Source organism: Pinus tabuliformis, chromosome 8 (assembly GCF_031772625.1).
Source record: "Pinus tabuliformis cultivar Carrire ecotype Pingquan chromosome 8, CPIR1, whole genome shotgun sequence".
Lineage (NCBI taxonomy): Eukaryota > Viridiplantae > Streptophyta > Pinopsida > Pinales > Pinaceae > Pinus > Pinus tabuliformis.
In genome coordinates this window covers 1498340240-1498361364 of record NC_142294.1, presented here as the reverse complement: position 1 = coordinate 1498361364, position 21125 = coordinate 1498340240, and the positions used below count along the sequence as shown (strand labels likewise).

The following is a 21125-nucleotide window of genomic DNA, read 5'->3' as shown; positions in this document are numbered from 1 at the left end:
TTGCTTGATCTTTTCTTCCCTTTGCTTCCTTGTCCTTCCTTTGCCTTCCTTTTTCCAATTCTAGAGTTCTCCAAGAATTCTCTAAGTGTGAAAGAGTACGAGAGAGAGAGAATATAGAGATAGCTCCAAAATTGAACTAACAAAAGATTAAACTAACAAAAGTTGTGAACTGATTGTCAGAGGCCTTTTTATTATTGAGGCCTATATTTTCTTCAAATTTCCTTCAATTTCATCCTCACATGCAACCTATGACCGTTCACCTTTATTTTCTCCTATTTTCCATTACTTCTGTAAATAAAATGCCAATTAATGCCTCTTTACCTTTTCAATGGATTTTCCATTGCGTTTACCAATTTCCTTTAACCATAGTAAACCAAATGAACATCCACTATTTTTTTTCCCAACATTTAGCTTGGAATATGTGTCCCATGGACTCGGTCATATTATTGCCTTTATTAACTTTATTAAATGAAATTTTAACCTGAGGTTGTTACAATGTGGAGATAAATTAATTAATCTATTGACACTTTGGCTACCTGAGAGATCAATTCAATCTATTGTGGAGATAAATTTTCCTTGAACCTACCAACATGGAAATTTACTACCTCATAGTTTACACAACCACTGAAAAAAATAATAAATGCAATATTAACAAAACTTAAACAATAGAAGAGAATGAAATAACTAATCTCAATCTTAGAAACACATAATTTTTTTTCCTAATCAAATAATTCTTCATCAATAACTCAAATACTACTCAGGATACCTGATTAGGAAAATAACCCTCTAAGGAAATTACATATACAACAATACCCTGGAACTAATCTAGCTGATCAACCCTTGGTCTATCATTCAATCTGTCCTGGATGATCTGGATCTCTTGTGTTTCTCCTCGCACCTTCCTCACACCTAACACACTTGAATGAAAGTCTTTCTCCACCCAACCACTGAGACTTCACTCTCACTATGCCTTGTGTGTCTTCTCCCTTAGCCTAGCATTTATTTAATAAGATTGAATTATGATTGAATCTACAACCCTAATCTCCAAAATGATTAATGGTTGAGATTAAATGATTGATTTTGTTCCAATTCACTAATGCAAAAGCCTTTCCATTTCATTAGATTAACTCACTTTTGTATTATAAAATAAATTACTTTAATTGCTAAAGTAATTTCTAAGGTTAAGGGTGTATTGGGAATTTTTTCACTACTATACATTTTTTCCTATGCAAAATTACCTTCTTGAGATACAAACATTGACATTTTGTGATAAGGACCCTTACGAAGATCCTCTTCTCTACACATTATGCATTAATGCTTCTCTAAGTCTGTGTTTTGAAATATATGGTTGAAAGTGATGTTTCTTTGCTAGAATAAGGCTCCAAGTACTAGGATCCTCCTTTTTAAAGTCTTTGGTGATATGATAGCGCCCTTCTTCCTTAAAAACTAGAACCACTTGAGAATAACATATTCTCTTCTTCCCTTTCATTGGTTTCAAGTACAATACTTGTCATAGGGTCCAACCTAGACACACTTTCATTCTTATCATAGGGTTATAATTACCTAAAATTGGGTGGGAGGAGGGGGGAGGGAGGTGTGTGGTGAGGGCACATCAAAGAAAACATAGTATGTTCTTGAGTGGTCAAGTTGAAATTCGATTATCTTATTACTCTCAAGATTTTGACCAACACCATATTTCCTTATACAACTTTCATTGTAAAATATGTATGTACCTAATATTTTTTCAAGCTCATCACATAGCGTTTAGCCTCTGTCTCTATATGAACTTACAATAGTAAAAAAAATCCAAGATTCCTCAAGAGTTGAATCATATAAATTTATAGAAAAATGACCATTGTTATCAACATAAATCTCCTGTTCTTTTGTGATAGTGTTGGAATTGTGGATCAAAATATAGTATGTTAATTGTGGAATAGAAATATCACTTTCACACAAAGGGTTGATAATGTTTTCTCAAAAACCTACTTCATCCTTTTCATCATTTTCTATGACATCTATAGTGAAGAGATCATCATTCCTAGTATAATATATCTATATTTATGTAGATTAGTTAGTTTGTGTGAGGTTTACTATGTAGTGGGAGGCGTTGAGAATGAAAGTCATTTTGGCAAATTAACTTTCTAAGGGTATGGAAGTCACTTTGGTGAATTACATTTCTAAAGGTATCTAGTCTCGATCGCACAGTCATTGTGATCGACATCCTAGTATAAGTAATTTGATAATAAACATTTCCTGTGTGTGGGTAGATTAATCTTCTTCCATTTAATAAAGGGGCTCTAACAAAAATAATGAGAGAAGAAAGAAAAGAAAGAAAATTATTACATAATAGTTGGCACCATGAAAAGGAAAGAGAATTATCATATAATAGTGGAGGCTAATGAACCATTTGACTTGTGAAGAGTCCGAGAATATCACTTAACCCATGCATACTTCTAGTGGGTTTCATCTGCGCTAAAGTTTTACTCGGTGTAGAGGCACAAATATATATGCGATGCGATGGAAGGGAAGAGGAGGAAAAGCACAAATTGACACACATAAACAACAAAATTTGTTGCTCTTCTATTGATCACACAAACGTGATTCTCACATACAATTATCCATAGAGCTGTGGCTCTTGGATTTCACATAAACTTGATTTGACTTGACTTAATTACAATGAACCTAACATGGGGTATTTATTCTTTTCAGCTAGCGACTCACTCAAAATAAGTTCAACAGGAAACACACATTAAATTCAACCTTTCCAAATATAAAATGAACTGAAATTAACATACATTTGACTCAATTAATTGAGACTCTAAATCTAGAATGCTCTGCATGTGGGAGTAATTACTATTTCCAACAAGATGTGCTGAGAAGAGAGGAATGTGAGAGATTTGATATGAGTATTTCTAGAAAGAGTGATAGTACTTTAATGAATATTGTGGTGCCTTTAAGTTTTGAGATGAAAGTTTTGTGCAAAAATAGGTGACTTATTTTGAATTTCGTTTAAAAGTCTTCACGACAAGATCTTGACTAACAATGGAGGTAGCTCGTAGATGTGTTATTGATATGATATCATCTCTTCTATGGAAGAAAGGGATGGTCATGAGCTCCTAGAGTCCCAAAATCCCATGGAGATTCTCCCCAAGATGAACTCCTCCATGTGATAATTACAAAGATTCAACAACGATGACAATAACAAAGTGATTTTTTTTTTTTTATAGATTTTTCCTAATGAGAGCGATCATGGAGACAAAATGCAAGAGAATAAAGACATTTTTTATGTTGAAATTTAATCTTGTTGCAAAACGTTTTCTATTTTTCCAAATACACATATTATAAGGAGATAGATATTTTAAATACTATATTAAAGGGAAAAAAATATTTCTCATTGATCTCAAAAGGTGCTCTGCATGTGGGAGTAATTACTATTTCCAACAAGATGTGCTGAGAAGAGAGGAATGTGAGAGATTTGATATGAGTATTTCTGGAAAGAGTGACATTACTTTAATGAATACTGTGGTGTTTTTAAGTTTTGAGATGAAAGTTTTGTACAAAAATAGGTGACTTATTTTGAATTTTGTTTAAAAGTCTTCATGACAAGATCTTGATTAACAATGGACGTAGCTTGTAGTTGTGTTATTGATACGATATCATCTCTTCTGTGGAAGAAACAGATGGTCATGAGCTCCAAGAGTGCCAAAATCCCTTGGAGATTCTCCTTGATATGAACTCCTCCATGTGATAATTACAACAATTCAACAACAATGACAATAACAAATTGAAAAAAAATTGATAGATTTTTCCTAATGAGAGTGATCATGGAGACAAAATGCAAGAGAATAAAGCAATTTTTTGTGTTGAAATTTAATCTTGTCGCAAAAGGTTTTCTATTTTTCCAATTACACATATTATAAGGAGATAGATATTTTAAATATTATATTAAAGGGAAAAAAATATTTCTCATTGATCTCAAAAGGTGCTCAAGTACATCATATGGAAGTGAAAATGACAAGTAGAAGCTCCTAGCTCTTAACAATCATTATTCTTATTTAAAATTTTGAATCCTATTGGGACCTTGGGTTTCTTTATTTATACAAAGATGGCTGAGGGGCATCCTCCTTAGAAGGAGGGCTACTTCCCTCCAAAATCCCTATAAAGGTGCATCTAGCTCCTTGAGATCCTCAAAATCCTTGAGTGCAATGGTTGTTCAATAGATCCTCAAATTGTAGGTGATTAAATACATGGAGCAAGTCATGTTGTAGGTGAGTAAATGCAAGGGACAAGCCCCCTACACCACATCTAACTACCTCCAGTGTACTTTTACACAATAAATGCACCATTTTCCTACACATTAACCATGTTAGGCCAGAAGATATGATAAACATCCCTTAATCTCGCTAATAAACACACTATAGTAAAAAAAGGTGTTAGAAAATGAAACGAGAGAGGTAAATGAATGTCAAAAAATGGCTACATGAGCCTTGTTTATATACCTATTAGTGATGCCCATGAACAAGAAAACCAAAGTTGACCAAACCCCCTTGTGGAAATATGTTACTAGGCTTTTAGGAGGGAAAGGGAGTGGAACCACTAAATTTACATGCCCCATTGAAAAATCACTTTCACAAGTTCATACACCCATGCTAGAAAGAATCTCTATGGGAAAATGGCACGGGATGGAAATAAGAAAATAGGAATAAAAACTTGTGGAAGTGTGTCAACACAATAAAGAGCCAAATATATAAGGGAAGAGGAGGAAACCCATACAAATCTAAAAGATCAAAGGGTGAATTTGAACATGACACCACTAGCCCACAATCACATAGAATAAAAAATCCATCAGCACCCACCTAGGGTAGTGGATATGACATAGGCACAAACATCCATTTAGGGCATAGAATCATATCATAATTTCCTTGATCAAGGGTGTAGGGATGATGTGGATGCAAACATTTTCTGGTTTCTATATGCTTGTGGAATACCATTCAATGTTATTTACTCACCTTATTGGAATGAAATGGTTGGCACCATTAATGATGCCCATAAACGATACAAGAGCCTTGGGTATGATAGAGCTAGAACTGTGGGACTTGGTCATGAAAAAACCAAACACATGATTTGAGTAAATTGACAAATTCTTAGAATGAATATGGGGTATCCATTATATCTGATGGTTGGAAAAATATAAAAGTAAAGCCATTGATAAGTGTTCTTGGTGTGTCTGTTATTGGTGCAATATTCCTTTTAGCATGTGATTACTCAAAAAAGTTCAAGACCATGATCAACATTGCATAGCCATTACTTCCAACAGTCAAAAGTATTGGGCCATACAGTGACATCTAAGTCATCATTGATAATATTTCTAATTGTAAGGCAAGGAGAGAAAACATTGAGGGCAAATACCCCAATATAGTTTGGTCTGGTGTTTGGTTCACACAATGAAATTTTTGATGCATGATATTATTAAGATCAAAGAACCTCAATACATATGGATTGGTGATTTGTACAAGAGAGGTAAGAGAATGATAAAATTTATTACCAGTCATAGCAACACCCATGGGATTTTCCGTAGTCACTCAAGCTTGGAGATATTGAAGCTTGGGAAGCCTATATTTTCTAGCTATTACCTCACATTAAGGCACTTTTTGAAGGTAAGAGAGTCATTGGCTAGCATGGTATCATGTTAACATTGGAAGGTATTAAAGGACATGGCTCCAACTCCACCTGATAGGGAAGATTTTGAAGAGGTGGAGGAGACCACTCTTGATGGTCTGTTTTGGGCACGTGCGAGGGATGTTTTGCAATACACCAAGCCCGTTTATAACATGATTAATTTTGCAGATACATATGTTGTAGAATTATGGTGGTATAATTTCAACTGAGTAATAAATTTTAATCTAAATCAAGAGAGACAATCCTACTCTACTGATCCACAGAATTCAATTCACAATTTAGAACAACAATCACACACATGCAATAAAAAACAACACACATGAACAATATTTTTCCAGGGAAAGAAACTTCTAAAAACCCCTTATTCTTTCTTGTGTTAAATTAGATGAAGATATATGTATTACAATTGCTTGCTTGCTCTCAGCACAACTTGCAAGTGAACAACCTATCTCTCTTCTCAATGAGAAGCTCTAACCCAGAATTAGTCAAATTTTGCCTTAGCTTGAACCCCTATTTTCTTGAGAAATTCTTGAGGAACTAGGCCCCTATTATTTAGTATTTTTCCTCCAATTGATTGCACAATTTCCAAGGTTGATCATCTAGTTGCATGCAACACCTGTATGCTCAAGAATAATCTACAACTGATGTCACACTGCCTTGGAATCTCCACCACTGCTGGGGAACATAAATTCTCTACATGCACTAGTTATTTTAGGTTGATTGATCAATTAACTATAGGATCACTGAGTTAGACTACTATTCCAGTGCACAACTATCCTTCCACTACCTCTATCAGCAATTAGAACTAGTTTAACTGAATACAATTGGAAATAACTGATCTTGGTTGCTACAAATTAGCAATCACACATTCTTAATTGAAATCCAAGCCCCATAACTCGAATTTACTAAGTAAATTGAGTGACACAATCCATGTCACACAAGTTAACTACCTCCAAGTTGTCTGTTGATGTGGAAATTCAAATTTTTTCAATTTGACCAAGGCAAAATCAAATTGATACTTTCTTGTTGCACTTCTCAACACTCTCTACCAACAAGAAAGGGATTATCAATCACCCATTTCCTACACTTGTGGAACTCGAACTTCCTTCTTGACAAGGCCTTTATCAAGATGTCACCAAATTTTTCCTCTGTTGGAATGTATTGTAGGAACATTATCCGCCTCTACACACAATCGCGTATATGGTGATACTAGATATCTATATGCTTGGATTGATTGTGAAAAAATGGATTCTCAGAGAGATTAACACAACTCTGATTATCAAAATAGATCATAATTGGATCCATTATCATTCCAAACAATCCCACAGGTATCTTTCTCATCCATATCACCTCACATGTTGGTTGAGTTGCAACCATGTATTCTTCTTCTGTTGAGCTAAGCACCACAAATATTTTCTTCTTGTTGTACCAGGAAATCGTTGCAGACCCAATACTAAAAATTCCACCTGATGTACTCTTTTGGTTAGATGGATTCCCTGCCTAATCTGCATCTGTGAAGCCACACTCCTTCACTCCCTATGTCTGTCTGTACCATATTACATATTGGGTAGTGCCTCTGAGGTATCATAAAAATGCTTGCTACCTTCCAATACAATTTGGTTGGCCCAACCATAGCTTGGATCAACCAATTGACTACATAGCACATATCTGATTGTTTGTTCACAAGATACATCAGTGAACCCACTAACTTCAAATAAATGGTAGCATCCACCTCTTTACTTGAAGTGACAACCTCCTTCCTCCAGTTGGTTGCTAGAGGTGTCTCCTTGGGCTTACAATTATCGATGTAGAATCTATGCAGTATCTCATTGGCATATTTTCCTTAGGACATAAACAATTCCCCACCACCTTGCCGTACTTCCAATTCGAGGAAGTAGTGCATGAGACCCATGTCTTTCATCTCAAATTACCTTGCAAGATCCTCCTTGCAAGAGTTGATCAACTTCTCATTACCTGTTAATATCAAATTGTCAACATACAAAAAAATGATAATAAATTTACGTTCTATCAGAATATGATATAGGTTCGCATCTGCTTCACTTTTGGTTAAGCCCAAACTAGTGAGATAACTATCGATCTTGGTGTACCAAGCATGAGGTTGTTTTTTGAGACTTTACAATGCTTGCTTGAGTGTGCACACATGAGACTCCTGATAAAATTTCTCAAAAAAATTTGGTTGATCGATGTACACCTCCTTCTCAATAACCCATTGAGGAAGGTTGTTTTGACATCCATTTGGTGGATCTTCTACCCCATCTCCACAGCCAGTGCAAGAATTGATCTAATGGATGAATACCTTGTTACAGGAGGAAATGTTTCCTCATAGTCTCAACTTGAGAGAATCCTTTGGCCACAAATATGGCCTTATACTTCTTTATGCTTTTGTCTGTTGCATGCTTAACTTTGAAGACCCATCTCGAACCCACAACTGATTTATCTGTTAGTCTTGGGACCACTTCCCAAACACTGTTCTTCATGACGGATTCATATTATTCCACCATTGCATCAATGAAAATTGGTTTCTCAAATTTTTCCTCAAAAGAGGACAACTCAGTCTCTACTAGCTCAGTCATTAGAGCTATGTAGCCAGTGTACCTCTTAGGTGACCTTTTCATCTACAAATTTGAAGGATCTCCCACATTCTCCCTCGCATCCTGCACCAATCTATCAACTTCCCTGTTCTTTTTCTCCCTTCTCTAGATGGTTCTGCTTGAGTGGATGTATCCAGTCTTTTCTCATCTATTTGTGGCTACTCCATAACTTCTTGAGGCTCCTCCTTTGGAGCTAAAATATCCTCTTTTGGTTGGATCTGAAGTTCCCTCTTAAGAAATCAATGCATCTCTTTCTCCTCATCAAAATTTACATCCCTCCTCACAACTATCATTCTGAGGGAAGGTAAGTACACATGGTAATTGTGTAGAGTTTCCGTGTAACCCATAAATACTCCCAACTCTATTTTCGACTTAAGCTTCTTCCTCAAATCTTTGGAGACATGGTAGTAAATAGAGTCTCCAAAAATTCTGAAGTGAGACAGATCTGGATTTCTCCCTGAGAAGGCCTCTTCCACTGTAATTATACCAAGAATATGGTGAAGACTCTAGTTCTCTAAGTAGACTTTTTTGTTACATGCCTCGATCCACAAATGTAGTGTTAGGCCTTGGTCATGTATCATAGCTCTCATAGCTCCCACAATGATGTTATTCTCTCTATCATCTAGCCCATTTTTCTGCACATTATGGGGTACTATCAGCTCTCTTTGAATGCCTTATTTTGCATAGAAATCCTTAAAGTCATTCAAACATACTCACATTCATTGTCTCTCATAAGAGCCTTCACCTTCTTGCCGATATCTTTCTCAACTAGTGCTTTGAACTCCACAAACTTTAAGAATGTCTCATCCTTTTTTCACATGAAGAAGATCCATCACTTCCTTGAGAAATCATCAACAAAAATAACATAATATTTATGTCTCACAGTGGATGCTGTCGAGAAAGGTCCACAAACATCAAATTGGACTCTTTCCAACACTGTAAGTGCTTTGTTGTATCGATCATGGAATGTGGATTTCACATACTTTCCCAAGGTACAATCCTTGCATACATATTGATGTTTAAGTGCATTAGGGGAATTGTGAGGTGGAAAATGGGCCTCCTAAGAAAATTATAAAATAATAGCGAAAATAATAAAATAATATTAGATTACATCATCAAATTTTAGAGGGAAAAAAAGAAAAAAAACTATATTTTTAACTTGTATTTTCAACTTATCTCCCTACGGGTTTACTCAAATTGCGAGTGGAAACAATTGTTGGATGCAAAATTTGATTTCTCATTCAAAGAGAACCCATGTTTCATACTTTCGATAGACCCTACTACACGAAAAATGAGAAATAAATGAAAAAAACGTGATTGCAATCATGTTTTTAATGTATTTCTCATTTTTCATGTAGTAGGGTCCATCAAAAGTATGCAAAATGGGTACTCATTGGACGAGGAATTAAATTTTGCATCCAATGAGTACTACCGCTCGAAATTTGAGTAAAGCCTTAGGGATATAAATTGAAAATATGAGTTGGAAAAGTAGTTTTATTATTTTTTATTATTTTTACCCTTTTACTCCAAAATTTGTGAATCATCCCCCATGGTTGACATCATCATCTTGAATCCTATTGGTTCTTAATAAGTTTATTTTGGTTGTACATTTTTCTTAGGAGGCCCATTTTAGACTTCAGAATTCCCCTAATGGATACTTTAGGGAGGCTAGTGATTATTTTCTACATAATTTTCACAGCACCATGATCCAAATGACCCAATCTCCTGTGCTAGAGCTCACAAAAATCATGACTTTACACTTGCTCTGCCTTACTGTATAATGCAGTGCAATCTTCCACATCTAACTTGTACAAGTTTTTCACATGAACTCCGATTTGCTCCACCTGTCCAGTGGTTAAGTGTCTCGGGAATGCTTTCTCTTTGCTGTAGATCACATCATAACCACAGCCTTATAAAACTCAGTACATAGATGATATTCTTCTTTAGGCCTGGAACAAACATGTCATCTTTGAGGTGAAGAGGGGGTCTTGATTCCCTCTGAAAGGTTACTGTACCAATCCCAGTAGCACAATACCTTCCCTCAGCCTCAAGCTCAATATGCATCTCAAGATCTTTCTCCTCTAGGTCATTGAAAATATCTCTACACCCTGTCGTGTGGAACGAGGCACTGGAATCCAAGTACCACACATGACCCATCACAATGCTAGTCATGCATGCGATAAGGGTGAACTCTAGCTCAAACCGTGAAGCCAATGCCTCACCTGCTGCTCCTTCTAATTTCTTCTTACTAGACTTTTTGTGTGGACACTTTGTAGCATAGTGCCTGAATTCATGAAAATTGAAGCATTTTGTTTTGGAGAAGTCTTTCTTCTTGCTACTTTGGCTAGATTCTGGTTTGGCTTGAGATTTCTTCCCTTTTACCTTCTTTCCTTTTCCAACCAATGCAAAATTTTCTTCATCCTTTGCTTTGGATGAAGTTCCATCACAATTATTTCTCCTGAACTCTTCTTGTACCAAGTTGGGCCACAACCTTTCCCACTTTGGTAAATTTTCCCTTCCATATATCGAGTCCTGGTAGTTATGCCCAGATTTTGGAGGGCCTAAAAGAGCTAGGCTCATTGGGTCCTCTTCAGCAAGAGTCACACCAACCCCTCCAAGCTCATCTCAAACTTGTGTAAATTTGGTGAGATACTACGCAATAATATCATTCTTCTCCATTTTAATTTTTTGAAGTTTGTCTTTGAGGGCCAGTTTTCTATGATCACTTCTTTTCTCGAACAACTTTGTTACTTCCTTCCACATTGCGAAATGAGTTTATTTTCCATTGAGATTTGGGACAATTTGGTCTCTTACTCCCTCCAAGATTATTTTCCTTGCCTTGAATACATATTTCCTCCATTGGGCTAGGCTCTGTTCATCATATACTTGTTGTTTTTCAATATTTGTCTAGACATCTTCCAACAATCCATTGTCATCCAGCACCACCCCCATGTGATCCTTCCATGAAATGAAATTTGAGTTGCCTTCCAAGTCATACATTAATCTCAGCTCGTTGAAGGTCATCTTAACAACTCTAAATAAATCCTGCTACACTGAAGTTTCAAATTCGAACTTCCTAAGGAACAACTTAAAAATTCTCTTTCTAATGTGAATATAATGGTGATACTATGTATAACTATGGTGGTAGAATTTCAAGTTCTCAAGAAATTTTAATATAAATCAAGAGAAACAATCCTACTCTATTGATTTGCAGAATTCAATTCATAATTTGCAAAAACAATCACACACATGTAATATGAAATAACACACATGCACAAAATTTTTCCAGGGGAAAGCAATTGCTAAAAACCCTTTAAGTCAGCTTGCATTAAATCAGATGAATGTAGTTGTATTACAATTACTTTCTCACTCTGAGCTCAACCTTTGAGTGAATAACCTATCTCTCTACTCAATGAGAAGCTCTAACCCAGACTTAGTCAAATTATACCTCAGCTTGAGCCCCTATTTCCTTGCGTAATTCTAGAGGAATTACGCCTCTATTATTTAGGAATTTTCCTCCAATTGACTGTGAAATTCCCTATGTTGATCATATAGTTGCATGCAATGTCTGTATACTCAAGAATAGTCTACAACTAATGTTACACTGCATTGGAATCTCCACCACTGCTAGGGAGCTCAAATTTTCTACATGCACTAGCTAGTTAGGTTGATTGATCAATTAACTAGAAAATCACTGAGTTAGACTATTGTCCCACTACACAACTAACCTTCCACTAGTTCTATCAACAATTAGAACTAGTTTAACTTAATGCAATTGGAAATAACCGACCTTGATTGCTACAAATTAACAATCACACATGCTTAATTGAACTCCAAGCCCTTTAGCTCAAATTTACTGAGTAAATTGAGTGACACAAACCATTTCACACAAGTTAACTACCTCCAAGTTGTTTGCCAATGTGGAAATTCAAATTTTCTCAATTTGACCAAGGCAAAATCAAATTGAGACTTTCTTATTGCAGTTCTTAATATATGCTCTAATGTTTAGCAAGTTGTATGAGCAAATCGATAACATGTTGGGGAAAATAAAAAAATATTGTGCAACCAAAAGATCCCAACATGTATGATCATATTTACAATTTTGTGTGTGTACGATGGGTAAAAATAATGTTCCACTACATGCCTTGGCATATATCCTTATGCCAAAATACTACTGTCCATCTTAGTTGGGAAAACCCACACCTGGGGTTAGGGTTAGGACCAAACCCCCTACAGATGCAGAGGTACAAAATGGGTTTATGATACATTAAGTTGGTCCCTAATAGCAAGGAGTGTACTAGGTTACGTAGAGATTTCGGAAAATAGTTCACTCAAACTGTAATGTTTAGTTATTTGCATGCTATGGAAGAGAGGGACATAATGGATGCGGTCACATGGTGGGACATGTATGGTGGCGAGGGATCTTTGGTAAAATTGACAATAGAAGTTCTCTCACAAGTTGTTGATACTTCTTCAAGGTGTTGGAGCACCTATAGCTTCATCCATAATGTGAGAAGAAACTGCCTCAATGAAAATAGGGAAGAATGGTGGATTACAACTTAAGGTTGTTGACACATTATTGTGAGTGTGCTATACATAATATATGACTTCAACAACTCATAGGAAGAATTGGAAGCAGAACTTTTGAAAGGTGATGATGAAGCAACAAGAGCACCAGCAACCATGCCACCCCCATCATCGAGCAATAGTGCCTAAGTTCCACAAGTTTTTCTACTACCACCTCCATCTACAGCCTCACGTGGAGATCATGTGTCTTTTGGTTCTTGTTTTGGACATGGCCATCTCACTATGCAGAAGGAGACTCCCAATAGGCCACGAGCTTCTAAGAAATTAGACATTTCTCGTGGAAAGATCTGGATGAAGCAATAAATAATAGATTTGCTTTTCTTTTCTAGTTTCTAGTAGTTTTTTTATAATTGTTGATTCTTTCATATCTATTATGATAGTTTTTGTAAAAAATATATGAAAATTTAATTTTGAAGTTGCAATTATAACTCATTGTCAATGAATTATGAATATGATGCTTTGTGAAATTTGAAAGTTGAAACATTTCATTTCATGTTTGATATTCTTTGTTATTGTTTGGTGATGGTTACAAATACAAATTTAGTGATCACATATGACAAATATTATATATCGAATTTGAAGGCTTGAAACTTTAAGATTGATGAATCATGAATGATAAGACTAGATATGTTGTAACATGTAACTTGTAGACATGTGGTTGATGAAGATTATAACTTCTAGATAATTGAAATAATATGGTTTAATCCATATTTTTATGCTTTTTTATATTTAATTCATCATTCTACACTCTTTTATTGAGGAATTATATAAAATGAAGAATTGGTTTGAAGAAAAATATTATATATATCTTTAAAATTGATGCTAGTAAATGGTATCAATAAATCAAATTTTGGTACGAAGTAACATTTTCCCTTTTTAGTTACATATAACCATTTATTTATATATATGGTCACTTTATATATAATTCGTCATGTTGATGTATGAGCTCATAACGTTATAATTAATTTATTCCAAATTCATTTGATCTACTCATGTATAAATTAATTAATATTTACCTATAAACTATTTATCGGTAATAAAACATCAAAAACTCCACATTGATGTATCTCATTAATTACATTGAACTTTATCAATATCTTCAATGTCCATTTTCTTTCTTAAATCTCATTCCATATTATAAACTCTCATCCTTTATTTTAACTAAGTACTCTGATTCAATCGGAAGACGAAGTCCATTTTCACCACAGTTCGACTACGCATTTTCTTGTGGAATCGCTTCAAACATCTAGATTCCTAAGGAAGCAACTGATAAACTTGAGAATAATATGACACAGCGACCATTAAAACACGTTGGTGTAAAATGATATGACACACAGCGACTCTTAAAACTGCCGACGAAGCACCGAGAGAGTGTTGAGGAAGCCGCTGTGAAACTTTTAAATAATAATAATAATATGGCACACTGAATCTTACTGCCGACGAAGCATAGAGGAAATGCTGACGAAGCGGCTCTAGAAACTTTGAATAATATGACAGCGACTATAAAAACTTGGTACACAGTAATGTGACGCGACAACTCTTGAAAGTGCTGACGCGGCACTGAGGAACCGATTCTCAAAACTTTCAATAATCATTCACAAAACCTTCAATAATCATTCATAGTTGGTTAATTTTTCAAGTTTAGAGAAGTTTTTATTAAAAAGGAGAAGTTTTTTTTATTAAAAGTAGAATGAAAAGCCATAGTTCTTCTTTAGAAATTTTATATTAAAAGTTTGGAGAAATTTCTTATTAAAAAAATAAGAATGAAAAACAGTAGTTTTTTATTAAAAAGATAAGAATGAAAAACAATAGTTTCTATATTAAAAAGATTATATAAAAAGATAAGAATGAAAAACAATAGTTTCTATATTAAAAAGATTATAGAAATTCAATATTAAAAAAATGTAGCTAATTAATAGTAAGTTATTTATTAAAAAATATAAGTTTTTTTATTAAAATATTATAAGTTTTTTTATTAAAATATTGTAGAGAAAGATAAATTTTATATTTTAAAAATAAAAAAGTTTGGAGAAGTTTCTTATTAAAAAATAGAATGAAAAAAATAGTTTTTTAGAAATTTTATATTAAAAATTTGGAGAAGTTTCTTATTAAAAAATAAGACTGAAAAACAGTAGCATTGCTTATTAAAAAGATAGGAATGAAAAACAATAGTTTCTATATTAAAAAGATTATAGAAATTCAATACTAAAAAATTGTAGCTAATTAATAGTAAGTTACTTATTAAAAAATATAAGTTTTTTTTATTAAAATATTGTAGAGAAAGATAAGTTTTATATTTTAAAAAATAAAAATTTTAAAACTCATTTTTTCATTTTTCTATTTTTTTTGGATGATTGCAATTACCATAGCTATTAAGTCGTGCAAAAGAGATGATCAGTGGTGTGGAATTCAACGAAATGTTCATTTTATGTTATCTGCATAAGGGATAATCTGCACACACACTTGTTAAATAAATTTGGATCCCATAGGAATAGTGATTGAGGCATAATTTTTTGGTATGTGGAGATCACTTTAAACCTACTTTTATTATCCAATGTCTTATTTTTTATGTTGAACTTCATATTTCAGGGTTGTTATTCATGTTATTAGATTTTATTTACATTTTTTCTCACTTTGCAATACTAATAAATTTGATGCATTTTCTCTTTCATTATTTTTGGATCATCTTATATAGACATGCAAGGTGAATGTTGAGAATAAGTATAAGAGAAAGATTTAATGATTTTTTTTTTGAAATTTTTAATATAACCATTATTCCAATTCAATTTTTTAAAATTTTGGAAAAAAAATTTGTTAATCATATTAAGATGTATATTCCAGAATTTTTTCCGTATTGAATTTTATATAGACGAATTTTTTCCATATGGAATCGAATTTGAATTTGGTAACTATGGTTTTTTTACTCTACCATGAAAAACTCTTAGGGCACTTCAATTATGAAGAGGTTACCCAAGTTTGTGATTTCAATAAATTCGGGCTCATCAAAAAAACTTCCAAAAAATCTTACTAAATTCTAAATTTCTATTAACAACCAAAAAGCACTTCTTTAACATCCTCCATTTTTGTTGTTATTGATCCATGGAATCAGTTTAAAATTAAAATATGTGAGTATTCACCTTTTCTCCCTATTAGAGGATTCTAAATTTTTATTGACCACCAAAGCGAAGTTTGTGGCTACACTTCTTTGGCATCGTCCACTTTTGTTGTTGATCCATGGGATCAGTTTAAAATTAAGATATGTGAGTATTCACCTTTTCTCCTAATGTGGATGGGTTGAAATTTGAAAATGGGATGCATTGGAATTTTAACGTTTACAAAGATAACTAAGATACAAAATTATAAATATTTATTTTTATAACATGTTAAAATATTTGAAAATTATATATATATATATATATATATTCTTGTTAACATTAATTTAGATTATTTTATTATTTTAAAATATAAATTAATTTAAAAAAAATATTACATAATTAATTTTTATATATTTTTTATATTATATTTTTTATTTATTTTATATTTGTAATTTAATTTTTTGTTTAGTCAAATTAGTTTTGGTTATGTAGCCAGCACAATTCAAATTACTGTGAGGTTTTCATTTTTATTTATGTAAACTTAAATTTAATCTTCACAAAAAATAAAAATATAAAATAAATATAAGCTATATTGTAATTTTTGTTAAAAAAATTTTGAATTATCAAAATTTTCAATCAATGAATCTATAAAATTTATTAAAGTTAAAAAAAAACATTAAATTGATTTTTTTGGAAATTAAAAATTAATTTTAAAATTTTTGAAATTAAAATTCCTATTTTTTAATTGCTTAAAATTAATAATATAGAATTTCTATTAAATTTATTATAAATAAAATTTATTTATAAAATTAAAAAAATATTTATAAAATATCTTAAAAATACATCTCTCAAATCTTAATATCTACCAGTATCATAAAAATACAAATATAACTTTTAATATTTATATAAATTATTTTATTGATACTATCACGCACTCTTCACACCACACGAAATCTATCAAATCTTAATATCTACCGGTATCATAAAAATACAAATATAACTCTTAATATTTATATGAATTATTTTATTAATACTATCGCACACTCTTCACAACATAGGAAATCTAGTAATTAAAAGCATGGTGTACCTCTAATATTGTACACATAATTACCTTATTATTATTTTTAAAAAACTATTAAAATATTAGTCACCTTGCTTTACGTGTACGTGTGATCTAAAAGTTTTCGATTCTTACGTATACGTGTGATTTAAAGGTTTTTGGTTCTAATATTAGCGATTTAAAAGTGTTCAGTTCTAATATCAATGTCAATGGCGGATTTAAAATTATTTGGTTCTAATATCAATTTCAATAGGCTTGGTGATTGCATCATGGCTTTTCTTAATATTTAGGCCGATAAGCCTTCCTATGCATCAACAATCGTCAACACTTTTACCCTGTTCCGTTAGATTAGGCGAGACACTTTCAACCATTGATTTGAAGTGTGACTGCTTTTTCCAAATATCGATTGAGTTTCTTTCTTGGCATGGCAAGATATTTTTACTGCTTTTCCCCATTTTTTATGTCACTCTTGAAGATATTTTTACTGCTTTTTCCCATTCTTTTATGTCACTCTTGCCCTTTGTTTCTTTGGTATGCCAGTTGTTGTTGTTGTTCTTCTTCCCTGGCTTTTGGCAAGCACTGATTAGTATTAAATTATATACCCCATACACCCATTAAAACTACCTGCGGCGAACTCTTTAGCTGTATCTCTGCAGACTTAATCCCCAAACCCCCAAAGCCGTGATCTGGTGCATCTTGAAGTTGTGTTTCTAAGCTCTATAGCTGCATGGTTCATTCATTATCGTATTTGAACTAAACTGATAGAGCATTTCTCAAATTTTGGATTTGAATGTCTCATTTTAAGCAAAATCTCGAATTTCAGGTTGTTTGAGAGGAAGCGAAGCCCAGCTAATCTGCACATTTAAATTATAGTAATGTCATCTCGCAAAGAGATTGTGTTACCTACCAGCCCTGACCTTTTAGTCGTCTCGTTGTTCTGCAAAAGCACAAGGTTCCCTCGAGTTTTGTATTTTGTTTTGTAATTTAGAACATGGAGATTGCATCTGAATCATTTGCAACCATGCACACTTTCTTAGAAGGTCGAATACCAGAGCAGAAGATGACGATTGCAGGAGCGTCGGAAGAAAACAGATTATTCCCCAAGGTTCTTCTCCCTGCTCAGCAATGCGCTACCTCCCACGATCGCAAAGGAGGGATTGCAGATGTAACCCACAACATACGCAATAACAGAGATTGGATACAACATCAACTCACGGATCACGGCGCTCTGCTTTTCAAAGGATTCCCTCTCAGATCCGCCGCAGATTTCAGCTCATTTGTTAAAGCGTTTGGGTGGGAGGAGCAACGTTATGAAAGAACAAGTCAAAATATCATTCAACCTCTTATAATATCTAGGAAATATATAAAAGATATGTTATTTGATAGATGTACAAAGATATGTTATTTGAAATACAAATCTTCAATGCCTTGTTTCCCTAATCTATTATTTGGTACCAAGTGAACTTCAACAACTTTTACAACAGATTTCCCCCTTTGGTGTTATTCAATTTTAGACCTATACAATAAATTGCCCCTTTTCTATTATTCAATGTGAGACCTATACAATAAAATGACCCTTTTCTGTTTTTCAATTCAATTTCTGTTCGCCACAATTGAATTTAAAAACTTCTGCAACAAATTTTCCGCTTTGCTGTTACTCCACTTTTGAGACCCACATTTTGCTGTTACTGAATTTGGTTACCCTCTTATCCTCCATATCTCCAGAATATTCCAAAACCAGGAACGAATTCTCTCTTTTGCTGTGTTAATTTGAATTCTCCCAACAAATACTGCCATCTCACCAATTAGAATGCCCAAAGTTTTGGGGTTTTCTAAATCTTGGGATAGTTACCAAAACCCAAGCTAGAATGGATTGATGTCTATTATTCATTTATGGGTTAATATATCAAGATGGAAATGAACCTATAGCTAAACATGGCCATGAATTTTGGGGTTGGGTGTTTCAGTTTTTAAGAGCATGGATCTAGCTGAAGTTGAAACTTGTGTTGTGCCAATTTTCCATCTTTGTCTACTATTCAATTTTCTGTTACAATGGTTCGATGCAGATGGATGAGTGGCCGTCTAAGCTGTTTTTCTTCTGCGAGACTGCACCTCCCACGGGTGGAGAGACTGCCATAGCTCTCAGCCAAGGCATTGCGCAGCGAATGGAAGTCAGAATGCCTGAATTTGTAAGAAGAGTGAAGGATACAGGGTTGGTCATGTCTAAAGTAATGGCTCCCACCCTAAACACATTTGCTTCCTTCTCTACCGGAAACTGGCAGACTTTTCTGGAAACGAACGACCCAATTGAGGCGAAAAAGAGGTAAGTGCAATGTAGCTGCTAGAAGGCATTAATTAGCGTAAGTCCATTTAAAGTACCACCTGGTATAGCTTTCAGAATCTCAATTCACATGGTGTGTATACCAGTTGGTTTCACATGGTGCTAGCATTAATTAGCGTAAGTCCATTTAAAGTACCACCTGGTATAGCTTTCAGAATCTCAATTCACATGGTGTGTATACCAGTTGGTTTCACATGGTGTGTATATTAGTTGGTTTTAGTGGGTTTGGTCTCAGTTTACATTATAAATTTAAACCTTTTGGGAAGGGTTGAAAATGAAAATTTGTTGGGAATTAAATTTCCCCAATCTTATCTAGCCTCCCCTAAACTTTCACACAATTCTGATAATAAACATCCCATTATATAAACAAACTTCGGTACCAACGCGGCAATTTTGGAGGTGCATATAATTTTATCTGGCAATTTTGGAGGTGCGAACTTCACAGTTTGAGGATGGGTATTAATCCTGGGTATCAACTTGACATGATCTTCAGATGAGACCTCGGGTTCACATGGCTTTGTCATAACTTTATTATTTCACTGCATTTAAGCTCATCATCTCATTTTTCATTTTGTTGTTCAGTTATTATTGCTTTCAAAGTTTAATGCCTCTGCATTTGAATGAATGATAAGCAGAGCAGTAGAGGTGATGGGTTGTACGAACTTTAAGTGCCTAGAGGACGGATCAGCTGAGTTCGTGTTCGGCCCTCGGGAGGCGATCAGAGCATTCGAGGGATATGGAGGGAGGCGAGTCTGGTTTAACACCATAACCGGCTATGGCGAAAGAAACCTGTCACTGTCTTTTGGAGATGGGTGTCATATTTCTGGTGAAGCAGCGGAGGCATTCAAGGCCATTGTTGATGAAGAGTGCGTAAATTTAAGGTGAGAGGAAGGGGATGTATTGTTGCTGGATAACCTGGTTGTTCAGCATGCGAGAAGACCTTCGAAGCCTCCACGTCAAGTACTGGTTGCTATGTGCAAGTAGACGTTATTCTCTGGTAGAGAAGGAACCTGAGATTTTTGCACAGGAAGATGATTTAGACGTAAAGAGTTTTGCATTTCATCTGTTTGTATCTAAACATCAAGATGATTTAGACGTAACGAGTTTTGCATTGCATCTATTTGTATCTAAAGAATAACTATTTGCATTCCCTCTACATAACTCTTTCACAGTTGAAATATGCGTTATAGTGTATAGTTTTTTAAACTATTTATGTTTGGTTTTTAATTTCATGAGTAGAGATATTCTTTAATATAGACTCAGTTATCGAATGGATCAGCAAACCCTTCTGGTTTTTTAAATTTCCGTATTCAAATTCAGATATTTTTAATTAAAGGAGGTTACATTTTTGTTGGAAACAATGGAATTTCAGGTATAATTTTGATAAAATCAGGTGGAAATTTTGGGAAATCTTGGTTATAACTGTCAAGTTTCACAATTTTGGGAAATCCTGGTTATAACTGTCAAGTTTCACAATTTTGGGAAATCCTGGTTATAACTGTCAAGTTTCAGAATTTTGGGTGCTCAGAAATTTTTGATAGTGCTGATTCCACTTCCACCATAAAAAAAATATTCAAACAATTCCATAATCACAAAAAAAAAAAACAAAAAACAAAAACCAAAACCAAATTTGAATGAAAAATGACTATCCTCAATAAGCAATTCCTTATCAAATTACTCCCTTTATAAATCAAATTTCTTTGGAAAAAATTGCTTATCAACAACATAAAATATATCTCTAACATATTATT

At 33.8% G+C, this 21125-nt stretch overlaps 1 protein-coding gene across 1 annotated transcript; it reads left to right on the top strand.

Annotated features, from left to right (window-relative positions):
• The first annotated feature begins 18756 nt into the window (after window positions 1-18756).
• LOC149241508 (clavaminate synthase-like protein At3g21360) lies at window positions 18757-20610 on the top strand. The gene is made up of 2 exons (XM_089367533.1): window positions 18757-19356; window positions 20010-20610. Exons 1-2 carry the CDS (start codon window positions 19094-19096, stop codon window positions 20257-20259), a joined length of 513 nt encoding a protein of 170 aa, XP_089223659.1. The 5' UTR covers window positions 18757-19093; the 3' UTR covers window positions 20260-20610.
• The last annotated feature ends 515 nt before the right edge of the window (window positions 20611-21125 follow it).

What these genes read in the sequence shown, in the direction of transcription:
- LOC149241508 (XM_089367533.1), top strand. Translation starts at nt 19,094, where the DNA reads ATGCAGATGGATGAGTGGCCGTCTAAGCTGTTTTTCTTCTGCGAGACT. An exon ending in CCAATTGAGGCGAAAAAGAG is followed by an intron (nt 19,357 to 20,009) that starts GTAAGTGCAATG and finishes AATGATAAGCAG; the next exon opens with AGCAGTAGAGGTGATGGGTT.